This window comes from Cervus canadensis, chromosome 4 (assembly GCF_019320065.1).
Source record: "Cervus canadensis isolate Bull #8, Minnesota chromosome 4, ASM1932006v1, whole genome shotgun sequence".
Lineage (NCBI taxonomy): Eukaryota > Metazoa > Chordata > Mammalia > Artiodactyla > Cervidae > Cervus > Cervus canadensis.
This window is the reverse complement of record NC_057389.1, coordinates 103,470,137-103,486,939: the sequence shown is the minus strand read 5'-3', so window position 1 is coordinate 103,486,939 and position 16,803 is coordinate 103,470,137. Positions and strand designations below refer to the sequence as shown.

General features: G+C 52.1%; 1 protein-coding gene across 9 annotated transcripts in view; it reads left to right on the top strand.

Moving 5' to 3' along the window:
- The window catches only part of UNC13A (unc-13 homolog A), a 68,405-nt gene that overhangs the window by 27,125 nt on the left and 24,477 nt on the right, over window positions 1-16,803 (top strand). For 6 of the 9 annotated variants that reach the window (XM_043467288.1, XM_043467287.1, XM_043467292.1 and 3 more), the window contains 17 exons: window positions 1,313-1,831; window positions 2,337-2,445; window positions 4,204-4,250; window positions 6,096-6,174; window positions 6,338-6,343; window positions 6,809-6,880; window positions 7,128-7,347; window positions 8,492-8,719; window positions 9,912-10,053; window positions 10,173-10,342; window positions 11,318-11,433; window positions 12,714-12,877; window positions 13,239-13,389; window positions 13,703-13,771; window positions 14,085-14,174; window positions 14,401-14,535; window positions 16,420-16,553. In XM_043467288.1, coding sequence (XP_043323223.1) covers window positions 1,313-1,831; window positions 2,337-2,445; window positions 4,204-4,250; window positions 6,096-6,174; window positions 6,338-6,343; window positions 6,809-6,880; window positions 7,128-7,347; window positions 8,492-8,719; window positions 9,912-10,053; window positions 10,173-10,342; window positions 11,318-11,433; window positions 12,714-12,877; window positions 13,239-13,389; window positions 13,703-13,771; window positions 14,085-14,174; window positions 14,401-14,535; window positions 16,420-16,553 — 2,451 coding nt within the window. The remainder of the gene's footprint in view (window positions 1-1,312; window positions 1,832-2,336; window positions 2,446-4,203; window positions 4,251-6,095; window positions 6,175-6,337; window positions 6,344-6,808; window positions 6,881-7,127; window positions 7,348-8,491; window positions 8,720-9,911; window positions 10,054-10,172; window positions 10,343-11,317; window positions 11,434-12,713; window positions 12,878-13,238; window positions 13,390-13,702; window positions 13,772-14,084; window positions 14,175-14,400; window positions 14,536-16,419; window positions 16,554-16,803) is intronic. The other 3 variants (XM_043467293.1, XM_043467294.1, XM_043467291.1) reach the window with 1 other exon arrangement.

Below are 16,803 nucleotides of genomic sequence, written 5' to 3'. Positions count from 1 at the left end.
ATAAAGCAGGCAAGGAAGGATGTTCCTGGGGGGGGGCACAGCAGGTGCTAGGGTCCAGTTGTTTAGTTGCGTTCTGCTCTTTTTGCGACCCCATGAACTGTAGCCCACCAGGCTCCTCTGTCCATGGGATTTCCCGGGCCAGAACACTGGAGTGGGTTGCCATTTCCTTCTGTAAGGGATCTTCCTGACCCAGGGATCGAATCTGTGTCTCTTGCATCTCCTGAATTGGCAGGGAGATTCTTTACCACTGGTCCAGAGGTGGGAGCAGTTTAGGGTGTTGGAGGGACAGTCAGGAGGTCAGTGTGGCTGGAGCAGGGGGAGAGAAGGGAGGATGGAGGCAGCTGAGGGTGGGGAAGTTGGAGGGCCTGGGCCACACAAAAGTGCAGAGCACGGCATGGGGTTTTAGAGAATCTGCCTGCGATGCAGGAGGCCTGGGTTCGATCCCTGGGTTGGGAAGATCCCCAGGAGGAAGAAATGGTAACCCACTCCAGTATTCTTGCCTGGAGAATCCCATGGACCGAGGAGCCTGGTGGGCTGCAGTCCACGGGGTCGCAAACAGTCAGACATGACTGAGTGGCTAACTTTACTTTTATGGTAGAGTTTGGAACAGAGTAGGTCTGTGATTGGGTTTATGATTCCAATAAACCCCTTTGTGGCTTTCATGGAAAATGTTAATGTCCAGGAAAGAACTGGACATTGAGTAAGACAGCATCTAATGGAGATGGCAGAGCCTGGGCTAACATGGGGCCCAGGATGCAAGGAAGAGGACGCATTACACATATGTCTTTGAGGTGGAGCTGAGGGGGCCGGTGAAGGATCAGCTGACAGTGGAAGCTGGGGAAAGAGTGGAGTCAGGGAGTCCTGATGAATGGAGGGGGCTCAACAGGGGGAGGACCAGGCTGAGGCGGGGGTAGGGGAGACATCAGGAGACAGGGGCAGCTATGTTTGTTGCAGGAGCGCTAGGTCTCCAAGGGGGCTGTGGCAGGGACACTCATTCGGGGTCCTCAATATGTGGGTGAACGCTTCCCCCCAGCTTCCACAGTGCCTGGATAGGCGCACAGTAGGGCACTGATCTTGTCATCAATCTGATTTTATTGCCTGACCCCCAAGATGGTCAGTGACCTCAGGACAGCTGTCTTGTCTCTTTGGTTCACGGCTGTGTTTCCCGGGTGCCCAGAGGTGCTCCCCCAATGCTGGGAATAAAGGGAATGACCAACCCAGGGAATGACCGCGTGAGGGGGCCTGTGTGACCAGGGCCGGGCCGGGCCGCAGCTCTGTGCTCCAGCCCCTGAGCCCTGGCCCGACCCTGTAGCCCCACAGGCAGCAGCCGCTACGCCTCCTCAGGGGAGCTGAGCCAAGGCAGTTCGCAGCTGAGCGAGGACTTCGACCCGGATGAGCAGAGCCTGCAGGGCTCTGAGCTGGAGGACGAGCGGGACCGGGATTCCTACCACTCCTGCCACAGCTCGGTCAGCTACCACAAGGACTCGCCGCGCTGGGACCAGGATGAGGACGAGCTGGATGAGGAGCTGGATGAGGACCTGGAGGACTTCCTGGAGGAGGAGGAGCTACCTGAAGACGAGGAGGAGCTGGAGGAGGAGGAGGAGGTGCCGGATGACATCCGAGGCTATGCCATGCGAGAGGAGGCGGCTGTGGCCGAGCCCAAGGACTTCAAGCGTGTCAGCCTTCCACCTGCCGCCCCCGAGAGGGAGGACAAGGCCCCAGCCATGCCCACTGAGGCCCCCGACGTACCCAAGGTGGCCCCCGAGCCAGCCGTGCCTGAGGAAGCGCCTGCATCTGAGCGGGAGCCTGAGGCCCCCAAGGCTGAGGAGAGGTAGAGGGAAGGGGTTGAGGGTATCACAAGGTCACAGGGTCAGTGGTGTCATGGTAGGGTCAGTGTAGATCTGGGGAACGGGGAGGAGGGCTGTCACAGAGTCATGGGTCTAGGATGGGATAGGAGGGTCTTGGCGGTCAGAAAGGGCTCAGTGGGGTCAGAGTGGGTTGAGCAGGGTCATGAAGGAGTCTTGGGGGTTGTGAGGGGCTGGAGGGCTTTCCAGGGTTGGAGTGGTCACAAAGGCATCAGAAGAATCTTGGGCAGGTAGGATTACAAAGTTGCAGAAGATCCAGGAAGGTGGCAAGGGGACACAGGTGGGCCTGAAGGTGTCAGAGAGGAGATGGGCATGTGGGAAGTGGGGAGGGAAACTGAGGGTGGTCGGAGGGTCGTGGGCGGGTCACTGTATCTCTGAAGTGCCCAGGAGGCCATGGCGGGCCCAGCATCACTCAGACAGTGGGGGTGGAGGGGGTGCTGGCCCTGGAGCATCACGAACCCCCGGCCTCAGTTTCAGGCCTCGAGAAGGTGAGGAAGGCCAAGAGGGTCAGGACTCCGTGTCCAGAGCCAAGGCCAACTGGCTGCGAGCCTTCAACAAAGTGCGGCTGCAGCTGCAAGAGGTGAGTGACGGCGGCAGCCGGGCCACGCCCACGCTTTGCCCACACCCGTGGCCAGGCTGGCCACGCCCACGCCTCGCCCACTCCCGTGGCCAGGCTGGCCACGCCCATGCCTCGCCCACTCCCGTGGCCAGGCTGGCCCCGCCCATTTCCCCAGTCCTTCCAAGTCCCAACCTACTACTGTGGTCCTTTCCCTGGCTCTGCCCACATAAGCCCATGCCACTCACTTCCCCCTTCCTTAGCCCCACCCACGCCTGCCCTGGCTCCAGCCTCACCATTCCCAGCTAAGTGCCTGCCCAATCTGACTCGTCCTACCCGGTCCTACTCCTGCCTACCTACTCTCCGGGGCAACCTGCTGGCTCCACCAAGCCCCGGTCCAACCTCCCCAGGGCAGCCTTGGATTTCTAAGTGGGGAAGAGGGAGAGGCGAACTAGTACCTGGGGCTGAAATTAAGCTGAGAGTGTGGCTATGGCCAAGTTCAGGGGCCAGGTTCATGGACAGGGATACAGGTCAGAGATACGAATGGACGTCAGGGTTAGGGCAGCAGCCAAATATTAGCGTTCAGGGTTAGACTCGGTGTTAGGGGAAGAGGTCAGTTCTTGGGGTCACACTGGGTGTCAGTGTTGGGATTAGGGAAAGGTCTGAAGTCTGATCCGTGTTGGAAAGGAGTTAGGTGAAAAATAGAATTAATGTCAGGGTCAGGATGACTGTTCTAATGGGCAGCAGGAATGAGGCCATTCATTGACTGCTTTATTCATTCAGCCTTCTCTGGGCTGGGGATAGAGCAGTGTTGTTATCTACAGCGACCTTCCAAACTGGGGTGAGACTGGCAGGAGGAGGAGATCCTAAACAGACTCCCAAAGTCTCAGACCATCAATCATCAGAGCTACAAAAGTTTCAAGTCAAATTTCTTATCAGTTGTGCAATAGAATTTTCTTTTACTATACATTCCCATGGCTCTAGATTCAAAAGAGTAGCAAAGAATATACTGTGAAAAGGCTATTGACTAACTTTCCCTAAGTCAGCAAATTAAATGAAAAATGCAGCAGCTACCCTTGTAATGAAACTAATAATATGCCAAGAAAAAAGTAAACATGAGTGGGACCTCTGGGTTTCGTAGAAGGGGCATAAAGCTAATCTGGCAATCAGGAAAACTCACTGAAGGAGGTGATACTTTAAGTGAAGTGATATTCAAAATACTTTAACAGTATTTCAGGAGAAAGTGCCAGACGACTCTCCCTGCCCTGCCCGCCGCCCCCATTATGCCACCCTCTAGTTGCATGGTAGGAGGTGTTGATTTTGGGTCTATGCCGAGACCTAAATGATAGATGGAGGTTGGTTGAGAATGAAGGTGGGAAAGCATACAGTCAGGTGGTGCGGCTTAGGCAAAGGCCCTGGGGCATGAGATCAGATAATCAGGGGAGACAATCAAATGATAGGATCTTATGAATGTTGAGCCAGCCTCTGAGAATTCCAGGACTATGAGCTGTTGCTTGAGATGATGCTTAAAAAGTCCTCCATTTTCACAGACAAGGGGACTAAAGTTCACTGCAGTTGGTGGCAGAGAGCATTTCCTTTCTTTTCATTTTACAGATGGATAAACTGAGGCCCAGAAAAGTCAGTGAGCTCCCTAAGGATACACAGTGAGGGCTAAGACCTAGGCTTTCTGACTCCCAGTGCAAAGGGGAGATGGTTGTGGGTGTGGTACCTGTGCTGACCTGGGAAGGGGCAACCACATGACTCAATCTATCTATCCTGCAGGCCCGGGGAGAAGGAGAAATGTCCAAGTCCCTGTGGTTCAAAGGCGGGTGAGTAATGGATCTTGGTGGGGAGAAAGAGGAAGTTTTGAATCCAGAGCTTGAAGCTGGTTCGCACCATAGCCTCAGCCCAACCAGTGCAGGGAGAGATTCCATTAGACAAGAGACAGATTGAGCATGAGTGAAATAATGTAGCCACTGTCATAAGACACTCATGACCAGCATGAGCCAAAGATAGTAACACATCAAATCCTCACAACGAACCCATGGGGGGCCAACTACCCCCATTTTACAGATGAGAAAACTGAGTCCAGAGAGGTCTTGCCCAAGCCACTCATGTAATTCAAGACCATTTCCCCCTAGACAAAGTGTAAGGTGAAGAAACCCACTTCCTGCCTGATACAGCTGCAACCTTGGAGTGAATTTGTTGCTTCAATTCTGGTTTTACATCTCTCAGATTATTGCTACAGTTGCTGGCTGTTTCATGACACTATTTCTTACATGGAACATTTTTCATGTCTAGTTTCTCAAGTTACTGATTTTCCAGGGTGCTTTCTCAGCATTTGTGCATTCCAACACAATTCAACCCTTAATCCCTGGGGAGGTTAAGTGAGGTTAGAGAATGCGAACGATGTTTGTAAATTACACTAATATTTTAAAGGGCCGCTGGAGGGTTACTACTTTCCCTTGTACATACTTTGCAAACAGAGGCAGGGAGACAGAAGCTGTGACTCCCAGGTGGGCATGTATCCCAGGTGGGGAGCCCTGGAAGCAGGGCCTGAAAGTGGGGCTCCTGTGTGCCTGATTTATGCAGGAAGTGCCCTCAAGAGTGCTTCCCTCACAGGCAGGGCCAGGCAGGGGAAGCAGCCAAGCAGAGACATAGTTCAGATGTCTCCAAGCCTCTGTCTGATCCTTCAGGCAGTGCTGGTGCATGAATAGCACCCCAGGGCTTGTCTGGGGTCATTGGCCGTAGGCCTCACTCTCATTGGCCAATGGAAACATTCAGGAGAGTAACCACACCTGAATTGTCTCTGGGATGAGTGCATCTCTCAGTAAAGTGAATTTGGACAGGCCGTCCGGCATCTGCCACAGCCCTCATTACGATTCACCAGCTATGCCAGAGCTGCAGAGAGGAAACAGCACATATACCATTTCCTGTTTCCTCCTTCCCATGGGCTTTGAAATCCCTTCTTCCAGGATAGACTTTAAGTATGCACATGTATTTCCAATTTTGAGCATAACGTTTTCATTGATTTCTTAAATACATTTTTATTTAGATTTGCCTTAATTCAAATCTTCATTAAATGTATGCAACTGCATCATCTCCCCATTCCTCAGACCAGGAAGTTGAGGCCCAGTGTCTTTGTTTCTTAGGGCTGCCGTAACAAACTGCCACAAACGGGGTCCTTAAAACAGCAGTGTTTATCCTCTTGTGGTTCCTGGAGGCCAGAATTCCAAAACCAAAGTGTTGGAAAGGGTCATACTGACATCTGTAGGGGATAATCCTTGCTTTTCTAGCTTCTGGTAGTTAGTTGTTGGAAGTCCCGGGTATTCCCTGGGTGGTAAACAAGTCACTCCAATCTCTGCCCCTATTATCACACCACCGTCTTCTCCTTGTGTGTCTCTCTTCTTATAAAGATATAACTTATATTGGATTAGGAGTGAATCCTACTCCAGGATGATCTTGCCTGAACTAATTACTCCTGCAATGACTCTGTTTCCAAATAAGCTTCCATTCTGAGATACTGGGGGTTAGGTCTTCAATGTATCTTTTGAGGAGACATAATTCAACCCTTAATACCTGGGGAGATCAAGTATCCTCCCCAGGGCTAAGATGATGTCTGTTGAAGGAAGGGGGACTTCCCTGGGCCCTTGACGTCCGTGGGTGTCTTGCAGCCCTGGCGGTGGTCTCATCATCATTGATAGCATGCCGGACATCCGCAAGAGGAAGCCAATCCCACTCGTGAGCGACCTGGTGAGCGCCTGTGCCCTCCCCTCCCCCAGCAGAGCAGCCCTGCCTTAGGCAGTGCTCAACCTGGTCAACTGCCCATGGCAGACCTGGGGCTAGGGGCTGGCAAGGCATTCTCTGAGACTAATGTGATCTGATTTCTATTCTGCGTGCTGCCTGGACACTTCAGGCCATGGTGAGTGATGGCGACCCAGGCCCTTGAATATCCTCCCCAGGCCCCCACCCTGCACTGGGATCTTCCAGCTGGCCCCCAGCACATGGGTTCCAGGGAGGGAGCCTTGCCATGTCCTACAGTTCACCGGTGGGGAAGAAAGCAGATGGCTCCCCACTTTGGTTAATGCTGTGGCCGGTGGTTTTGTTCTGTGGCTGGTGACCATGGCCGAGTGTAGTTCCCCAGTCTGGTCCATGGTGGTGAGGGATGGTTGAGTCAGAGATGTGGAGCTGCTTCCCTTCCAGGGTCTCTTCTAACCTGGAGCTTCTGTTACTTCCCAATTTTTTTTGTTGTTGTTGCCATTTTTGCTCTCACTGCTGTGACCTGAATCGGTGGTCGATGGCCTCAAACCGTGGATTCTGCTTGTGGTGGTAACCCCTGGGTGCCTACGGACCCTTCTGACTCGCTTGGTGACTTCCCTGTTTCCAGTCCCTGGTCCAGTCCAGAAAAGCAGGCATCACCTCGGCCTTGGCATCCAGCACTTTGAACAACGAAGAGCTGGTGCGTGGGGCTCTTTTCCCCAGGTTGGAGGGTGGACTGGGCTGGGGGCTCCTGGAGGAAAGGAAGTGGGGTGTGGCAGAGACAAGCACTCCTCACTTTACAGAATTCGACAGCACAGCAGCATAGTCTATGGACCGGAACCATGGATTCCGACAGTGTGGAGGTGGCGGGGAGGGGGCGCGGGGGGGAAGGGAAGCCAGTGCCCCCAGGTTAGGGCTCTATGTCACAGGCCCTGCTTCCCCCGCAGAAAAATCACGTTTACAAGAAGACCCTGCAAGCCTTAATCTACCCCATCTCGTGCACGACGCCGCACAACTTCGAGGTGTGGACGGCCACCACACCCACCTACTGCTACGAGTGTGAGGGGCTGCTGTGGGGCATCGCGCGGCAGGGCATGCGCTGTACCGAGTGCGGTGTCAAGTGCCACGAGAAGTGCCAGGACCTGCTCAACGCGGACTGTCTGCAGCGTGAGTGCTGGACGCGGGCGGAGCGCAGCGGAGACCCAGGGGAGGGACTGTTAACTCTAGGGGCGGGGCTCTGGCGAGGGGGCGGGGCGGGGCTCTGGCGAGGGGGCGGGGCGGGGCTCTGGCGAGGGGGCGGGGCGGGGCGGGGCTCTGGCGAGGGCGCGGGGCGGGGCTCTGGCGAGGGGGCGGGGCGGGGCGGAGCTATGCTAACGAATGGTGTTGCGGAGTATTGGGAAGGGAGATGGGCGGGAGGTCCTAGAGGGGTGGGGCAGGGCTCAGGGAGGAGCTAAACTGCACACTACGGAAGGATGCGCGTGCGTGCTCAGTTCTGTCCGACTCTGCGACCCCACGAACTGCAGCCCGCCAGGTTCCTCTGTCCATGAAGATTCTCCAGGTAAGAATACTGGAGTAGGCTGCCATGCCCTTCTCCAAGGATCAAACCCGCGTCTTTTAAGTCTCCTGCTTTGACAGGCGGGTTCTTTACCACTAGGGCCACCTGGGAAGCGAATAAACTGTACAAGGGGCCGGACTTAATGGGAGGTAGAGGTTTTCCACGGGAAAAAAAAATGGATTATGGTTAGGGTTAATTCAAAGGACAGAGAGGACTCAAGTTGGGCAGAGGAATCAGAGAAGGGGAGAGACTTGGCGAGGGTGGGGTCAGAGCAGGAGGGGACTCACGCGGACAGGAGGGGCTAAGACAGGAGGTGGGAACTTTAGGGGGAAAGGCCTGTTTGGGGGAGGATTCAGAGAGCTGGTAGGAGCTCTGGTATCTCTAGTGCTTCCCAAGTAGCTCAGTGGTAAAAAAAAAAAAAAAAAAAAAAAAAAATCCGCCTGCCAATGCAGGGGACTCGGATTTGATCCCTGTGTCTGGAAGATCCGCTGGAGAAGGAAAATGTGGGTTGCCACCCACTCTAGTATTCTTGCCTGGAAAATCCCATGAGAGGAGCCTGGCGGGCTACAGTTCATAGGGTCTCAAAGAGTTGGACACAACTGAGCACGCACTGGTATCTCTAGCCTGGGGGCGGTAACTCACCTGAACCCCGTATCCGTGGCAGCGGAGGAGGAAGCCCTGGAGTGAGAATCAGGGCTGTCGCTTCTGGGAGGGGGTGCACTGTGTAAGGTGACGCCTGTCTGCGCCTGTCCGCAGGGGCGGCGGAGAAGAGCTCCAAGCACGGGGCGGAGGACAGGACGCAGAACATCATCATGGTGCTCAAGGACCGCATGAAGATCCGGGAGCGCAACAAGCCCGAGATCTTCGAGCTCATCCAGGAGATCTTCGCGGTGACCAAGACTGCGCACACGCAGCAGATGAAGGCGGTCAAGCAGAGCGTGCTGGACGGAACATCCAAGTGGTCGGCCAAGATCAGCATCACTGGTGAGGAGCGGGGGAGGGGCTGCCACGGGGTCCCATATTAGCCTCCTGTGCTCCCTCCCACGCTCCTTCCTTCCCTTTGCTACACATGTCTGAGGGTTTCCGTGACTTTCTCATGGCTGTGTGTATGCGTTTGCGCCCACAGTTGGGCATATATGTCTCCAAACGTGTGTGCCTGAAACTATCCGGGTGTATCTCGGTTGGTAGACCCTAGAACCAGACCTGAAGAAGAGATGAGGGCAAGCAGTTTACCTGGGAGGTGAACCCAGGAAGCCCCCAGGAGTATTGGGCAGTGACACCAGGAGGGAATAAGTCCTACCAGGTGGCTCTAGTGGTAAAGAACCTGCCCGTCAATGCAGGAGACATAAGGGATGCAAGTTTGATTCCTGGGTCGGGAAGACCGCCTAAGAGGAGGGCATGGCAACCCACTCCAGTATTCTTGCCTGGAGAATCCCATGGACAGAGGGGATGCAGGGCTACAGTCCTGGAGGGCTTCAGTCCATAGGGTCGCAGTCAGACACGACAAGCGATTTAGCATGCGCGCAGGGTGCCACCTAGCAAGCGACATAGTGGATGTAGTGGACATCTGCAACCACTAGGCGACAGTATTGAGCTCCCAGACCTGAGAGGTCCTTCCGGGGCTGGGGCCTTGTAGTGTTTATCCGTTCCTCATCCTCCTTGAGATTTCCCGGGAAACAGATGACAAGATGAGGATTTCTGGGCAGATGGGTATCCGTGATGTTGTCCCAGAAAGTCTCAGTAGGAGATGGAGACTTGGATGGAGTGGGAAATGCCAGCAGGAAGGACTGAAACAAGTAGTTAAGCAGGACTTCCAGACCCTCCCTGAATTTGGGAGCAGGGAGGTAAGAAGCTCAGAGGAGGATGCCAGTCAGGTCATACTGTGGGCAACTGGCGGCTCAATCCTGGGGATTTTATGGGGGCAGTGTAGAGCATACGCCCGAGAGTGACCCGCCTGACCCTGGGGCACCTTCGCCTCCTTCATTGGGTGAGGTTCCCCCGTTGTTAAAGCGTGAGCACGTGGCGCATGCGCAGTGGGTATGCTTACGGCTCTAGTGGCCAGGGCAAAGCCCTCAGCATTGGTCACAGGGGTTCCCTGTGGAGCCCGTGGGAGTGACTGTTCTTGGCCTGCCTACTCCTAGAGCCCACATTTATATTTGTTTTCTGTGTCTTCCAGTGGTCTGTGCCCAGGGTTTGCAGGCAAAGGACAAGACGGGATCCAGTGACCCCTATGTCACCGTCCAAGTCGGGAAAACCAAGAAACGGACAAAAACCATCTATGGAAACCTGAACCCCGTGTGGGAGGAGAACTTTCACTTGTAAGTGTCTGGCTGGGGGCCCCCATACAGAGCTTCTTGTTGGGGCAGCTGAAGGCGGCAGGGGTGGAGGGGCAGCGGGCTTCAAGAGCCCTGCCCCGACCTCCTCCTCCCCTCTGCAGTGAATGCCACAACTCCTCAGACCGAATCAAGGTGCGTGTCTGGGATGAGGACGACGATATCAAATCTCGCGTGAAGCAGCGGTTTAAGAGGGAATCCGATGACTTCCTGGGTCAGACGATCATCGAGGTGCGGACACTCAGTGGCGAGATGGACGTGTGGTACAACCTGGGTGAGCAAGGGTGGGGATCGGTGGGGGGTCGGGAGGGGGAGGGAGTCCCAGAGAGCCAGCCAAAGTGGGGAGCCCAGCTGGAGGGAAGAGACAGTGTCCGGAGCAGTTAGTCTAGGAGCCCAGTCTAATGAAGGAGGAGGCAGAGTCTGTGAGCCCAGTCTGATAGGAGTAAGAAGCACCCAGGCTGAGAGCATGAGCAGAACCTAGGCATCTGTTAGTTCAGTCTGGGAGAGTGAGGGAGGGACAGAATCTCCATATCCCATTCTGACTCGGGAGCAGAAACGAGACCAGAGGATCCTGGTGCAAGGAGAGAGGCACAGAGCCAGGCATCTAAACTAAGAAGGGGAACTGAACTTTGAGAATCCAGCATAAGGGAAGAGGGAAGAGGTAGATTTGGGGATTCCTAATCTGAGAGCGGGAGCTGTAGACCCAAGAACTCCAAGATGAGTAGGATCTGTGAGCCCAAACCAAGGGCAGAGGAAGAACCCCAGTCTGAGAGGGGTGAGCAGAGTCTCGGAACTTCTTAGTTTGGTTAGAGGAAATCTAGCTCTCCCATTCTGATGGGGGAGGCAGGAAGCAAGACCTGAGGATACTAGTCTGAGCAAAGAGGCACAGATCCAGGAATCCTGTCTAAGAGGATCAATCAAGTAGATTCTAGGGAGCTTGATCTGATGAGGAACACAGAGTCTGAGAGCTCAGCCTCGGGAAGAAGCAAGGCTCTGAGTATAAAGAAGGAGATGCAGACCAAGGCATTTAATCTGGGAGAGGAAGCAAGATCTGGGATCCTAGTTAGAAGGCATACACAGGGCTTAAGAATTCTAGTCCAATGGGAGAGACACAAGTCTAGGGAGACAATCTAAGGAGAAACTCCTAGGCCTTATCAAGGAGTCTGGGAGGCCTGCAGTTAGGCATATGTGAAAATAGTGCGGGGCCCTGTTGGGAAGTTCTGACACTGCCGTCATTTCTGCTCTGCAGACAAGCGGACTGACAAATCTGCTGTGTCAGGCGCCATCCGGCTACACATCAGTGTGGAGATCAAAGGTGAAGAGAAGGTGGCTCCTTACCACGTCCAGTACACCTGTTTGCACGAGGTGAGGCCCACTGCTCCACCTTGCCATAAGGTCACCCTCATCGCCCACATTCCCTCCACTCACCATTCCTTTCTGCCCCAGCTGCTTCTTCCTCTTTCTTACCACACCATCCATACTCCTCTGGGCCACTGAGACTGTCCCCCATGCCATTCTTTCTGCTCAGAAAACTCCTCCCCATCAATCAAGTTCCACCTTCAGGCCCCCCTCCTCTGGGAAGGGGAATGGACTCCCACCAGCAAACTACAGGTCTTCCATCTGTCTTAGCCGTGAACACTCACAGTTAGGTTCTTTGTGCCAAGGTTTGTCTCTTCTAACTGCCTGGGGGTTCCTGGAGAGAACTCAGTTTGTTGATTGAATGGATGAAGGAGTGCTGAGTGGATAAAAATTGTGTGAAAAGATGAAAAGATCAGTGGATGGATGTATGGTTGAATTGTTGGAAGTACAGATGAGTTGAATTGGTGAATTAGGGGTAGTTGGATAGATAGATGGGTGAGTAGATGGATGGACAGATAGATGATGGATGGAAAGATGGATGGATGAATAAACTGATGGGTGGGTAGATGGGTGATGGATGGTTGAATGGGTTGATAAATTATTAAATGGAAAGATTAAGCTGTGGGTAGTTAGACGGGATAGATGGATGTGTGGCTGAATTAGTTAGAGGGAAGTTTGAGCAGATAGGTGAATTTGGGGGTTGTTGGAACGGTGGGTAGGTAGATGAGTGGATAGATGAATGGGTGGAAGGAAGGGTGGGTGGATGGATGTGTGGCTCAACTACTGGAAGTATAGATGTGTGGATGGGAGAGTTTGGGAGTAGGTGGGTGGGTGTGTAGATGCACAGACAGGTGGGTGATAGATGGGTGGATTGACGGTTGATGGGTGGAAGGATGAATTATTGGATGGACAGTGAAGTTGTGGGTAAATGTATGGGATGGATGGATGTGTGGTTGAATTATTGAAAGAGTGGATAAGTGAACAGGTGGGTTTGGGGGTAGTTGTATTGATGGGTAAATGACTAGATGGATAGCGAGATGGATGGGTGGGTAGATGGGTGGATGAACAGACGTACAGATGGATGGGTGTGTAGTTGAACTGTTGGAAGGATGGATGAGGAATAACTGAAATTTGGGGTAGTTGGATGGATGGATGGGTGGTGGATGGACCAAAGAGATGAATGAATGAAGTGAGTAAACAGATCAGTGAATGAGCTAAGCTACCTTCTACCTGACCCTTTGTGTCCCCTTATACTCTCGATGACACCTTCTCCCTTGTGGTGGCAGAACCTGTTCCACTTCGTGACAGATGTGCAGAACAATGGGGTCGTGAAGATCCCAGATGCCAAGGGTGACGACGCCTGGAAAGTTTACTATGATGAGACAGCCCAGGAGATTGTAGATGAATTTGCCATGCGCTATGGCGTCGAGTCCATCTACCAAGCCATGACGTAAGGCTACAGGCTGAGGTGGACATGAGGTGCAGGAAACGGGGGGGGAGGGTAGCTACCAAGAGGATACTGGCAGATCTGGGTGGAAGGGGCTCTCGGGAGGGGAATCCAGAGAGGAGATGAGTGTGGTCGGGGTTCTGTAATTTTCCTGGAGGCTAGCGGTGTCATCGGTGGAAACTAGAGTGACAAGGATGAGAGCTGGAGATAGAGGCAGAGATAGGACAGTTCATAGAAGAGACAGAAACTCAGAGGGCAGAATCAAGCAGGGAGTAAGGGGATGGTTTGAGGGGTTGGGGGGCTGTCTTAGAGGCACTCTGGGGCCTGGACACCAGACCCAGTGCTTCCCATTCCCTCCTACCAGCCACTTTGCCTGCCTCTCTTCCAAATACATGTGTCCCGGGGTGCCTGCCGTCATGAGCACCCTGCTTGCCAACATCAACGCCTATTATGCTCACACCACCGCCTCCACCAACGTGTCTGCCTCCGACCGCTTCGCCGCCTCCAACTTTGGGGTCAGTTCCAGGAGCAGAGGCCTAGAGATAAGGGAGAGCCTGACCCTGTGCTGGCCAGACCTCACGTGACTCCCAGATCCCCAGTCTGGACCTCACTTACTGTGTGACTGCACCATTCATTCCCCTCTCTGAGCCTAATATTGCCCCTGTGTTGAATGGAAATGGATGTCACGAGGGGTCAGTTCAACAGTGCATGGGGTGTGCATGGTATATAGCAACCACTTAGCCAATATGTCAACCAACTTTGGCTGGCGCGCTTGATCCCCAAGTCCCTGCTTTCGCCCAACCTCCTCCTCCACCTCTGCCTCCTCAGAAAGAGCGCTTTGTGAAGCTCCTGGACCAGCTGCATAACTCCCTGCGGATCGACCTCTCCATGTATCGGGTGAGAAGTGCACGTATGATGATTCACTCACCACATGCATGTGTGTGCCTGAAGGGGACTGCTACCAGCAAGCATGCATATAGGAGGACCCATCTTAGCATGTGGAATGTGTTCCTCCAACACATGTATACATTTGTGGGCAGCACCTGCTCAACACGTTTAGTGCATCCAAGAAGATACCGCCAGTTACTTCAAGATGTTCTCAGTTGCCCCTGACACACCTCTCGAAACTTGGAGGCTCTTGTGTCTTCCCTAAAACATGATCTCCCATCAACCCCTAGCCTTCTTCCGTAACCCCACCTCCCTTCCATAGAATAACTTTCCAGCCAGCAGTCCAGAGAGACTCCAGGACCTCAAATCCACTGTGGACCTTCTCACCAGCATCACCTTCTTTCGGATGAAGGTAGGTAAGGGGACCTGGTTCTATCAGCTCTCCAAGGAGGATACTCCAGAACTCTTAGGTCCTAAACAAGGAACATTTTGTCTGGAAAGCAGGGCCCTTTCTCAGTGACCCTGTGCTTTCATATTGCTACATCATTTCCTTAAACACAGATCCACCTGTAGCCACTTTCTGGGTACCCCCTGTCCCAATTTTGCACAACCCTGCCCCTCTCCTCCCCTCCCTCCAGGTACAAGAACTCCAGAGCCCACCCCGAGCCAGCCAGGTGGTGAAGGACTGTGTGAAAGCCTGCCTCAACTCTACTTATGAGTACATCTTCAACAATTGTCATGAACTCTACAGTCGAGAGTACCAGACTGACCCGGTGAGGACCCCAGATGAGGCAGAGGGGACCCCAGGGCTCCACCTAGACCCTGGTCTGACTCTCACTTCCCAAGTGATTTAATACTTCTCAACCTCCATATCTTCCCCTGTAAAATGGAGTCATAAACCCACACCTCAGGATTGAGGAGGAAATTCAATGAGCTGCAAGCTTTAGATAAAGTATAGTTAAGTACTTAGCATCTGGCACACAGTAGGAGCTCAATCAGTTTGGTTTTAGGAGCTTCCCAGGCGGCTCAGTGGTAAAGAATCTGCATGCCAATGCAGGAGCCACAGGAATCAAAGGTTCAAACCCTGGGATGGGAAGATCCCCTGGAGGAGGAAATGGCAAACCACTCCAGGATTCTCGCCTGGGAAATCCCAAGACAGAGGAGCCTGGTTGGGCTACAGTCCACGGGATCGCAAAGAACCAGACATGACTGAAGCGTCTGAGTACAAACTTAGTTAAGTCTGGCATAGTACAATGTGCCTGCAATAGAGTCCCTGTGCAATAAATGTTCAGTTGAATTGAATTTCTTCAGTTCAGTCTTGAACTCAATTTATGTGAGTATTTATTTATTTATTTGAGGTCTTTCAACACATTGTTTACAAATATAATATCCCAGGATTGTCAATGAGGTTTCAAGGAGCTTATATTCTATTGGGAGGAAAATGTATAAACTGGAAATTTACAACCATAGTCATTAGCACTGGGATGGAGAAATCACAAGAGGCTGTGGGAGCTGAGCCCTTGCATCAGGTTGGGCTTCTGATATAACACATAAGCTGAATTCAGCTCAAATTTCTTTTATTCTGTTCATTTACATTCAGATGACTTGAGTTGAAATCAAGTTGCTCTTAACTGGGTTGGGGTGAAGTAGATTAAACTGGGTTGGGTTTACTTCAATATTAATATAATCAGTTTAGATCTGTTTATTTCTATTCACTTGACTTAAGTTAAAGTTGCTCTAGGCTAATTAGGTGAGCATCACCAAGTTGGACTGAGTTGAGTAAAAACTTATTCATTTCCGTTTAGTTTATTTGAAATTGTTCTTGACTGGGTTGAATTGGCTTGAGTTAGGATGAGCTCGGCTGTTGGATTAGATATAGTTGAGTTGGACTTATTTCAGTTGAGTTTAACTACCAATATTCTCGTTTCCATTGATTGACCAAAGTTGGATTGAGTTGGCCTGAGTATGTTAGGCTGAGATAAGTAGGTGAAGTTGGATTGGGTTGACTTGGGTTGAATTGAATTAGATTACTTTAGGTTGGATTGAGTTCAAGTTGATGTATTTCCATTGTTCTGATTTAGATTGATGTTGATCTTGGGCACATTGGTTAGGTTCAATCCAGTTGGATTCATCTGAGTTTAATTCAATCCTGTTAAGTTTAATTCTATTCATTCCGTGTAATTGGCCCCGTTCCACTGAGTTAACTCTGAGAACTGCCATCTGTTAAGCTAAGTGGTTCTGATTTGCATTTATTTTGATTCTGTTTGGTTTAGTGGGCTTGAGCTTGTTCAGCTAAATTCAGTTCCACTTATTTTTATGAGTCTGATTAAGCTTCGTGAGCTGTGTGGACATGAGCTCTCTGGGGGCCTGTTTTGCTGTTGTTGTTCAGTTGCTAAGTCGTGTTTGCCTGTTTTCGACCCATGGACTGCTGCACGCCAGGCTTCCCTGTCCTCCACTATCTTCCAGAGTTTGCTCAAACTCATAACCATTGAGGCCCGTTTACATGAGTTTAATTCCTTTTCAAGAAGACCTCTCACCTGAATCATACACATGTCAATAGGGCCCTTCCTCCCTAACCTCCTGCCCCTCAATAATGAACTGTCTGAGCTCCCTACCCCTGAACCCTTTGTGACCAACACCCCCACTGTTCTTTCTAGGCCAAGAAAGGGGAAGTTCCCCCGGAGGAACAGGGCCCCAGCATCAAGAACCTCGACTTCTGGTCCAAGCTGATCACTCTCATAGTGTCCATCATTGAGGAAGACAAAAATTCGTACACTCCTTGCCTCAACCAGTGAGTTTTGCGTCTGTGTAATTAATTATCTGGAGGTCGTCGTGAATGTGTGTCACAATTTTGTGTCTTGTGTGTAAAGGTAGCCCTATCTAATTATATGTGAAATGTGTATATGGGGGCACCTGTGCATGTGCATGGATGAAATACAGCATAATTTGCAAACAGAATTGTGCGTATGTACACAACCACTGGTCTAGTCAGACGTGTTTTCTATGCGCTGATGTGTGTAACAGTGTGTACATGTGGATAA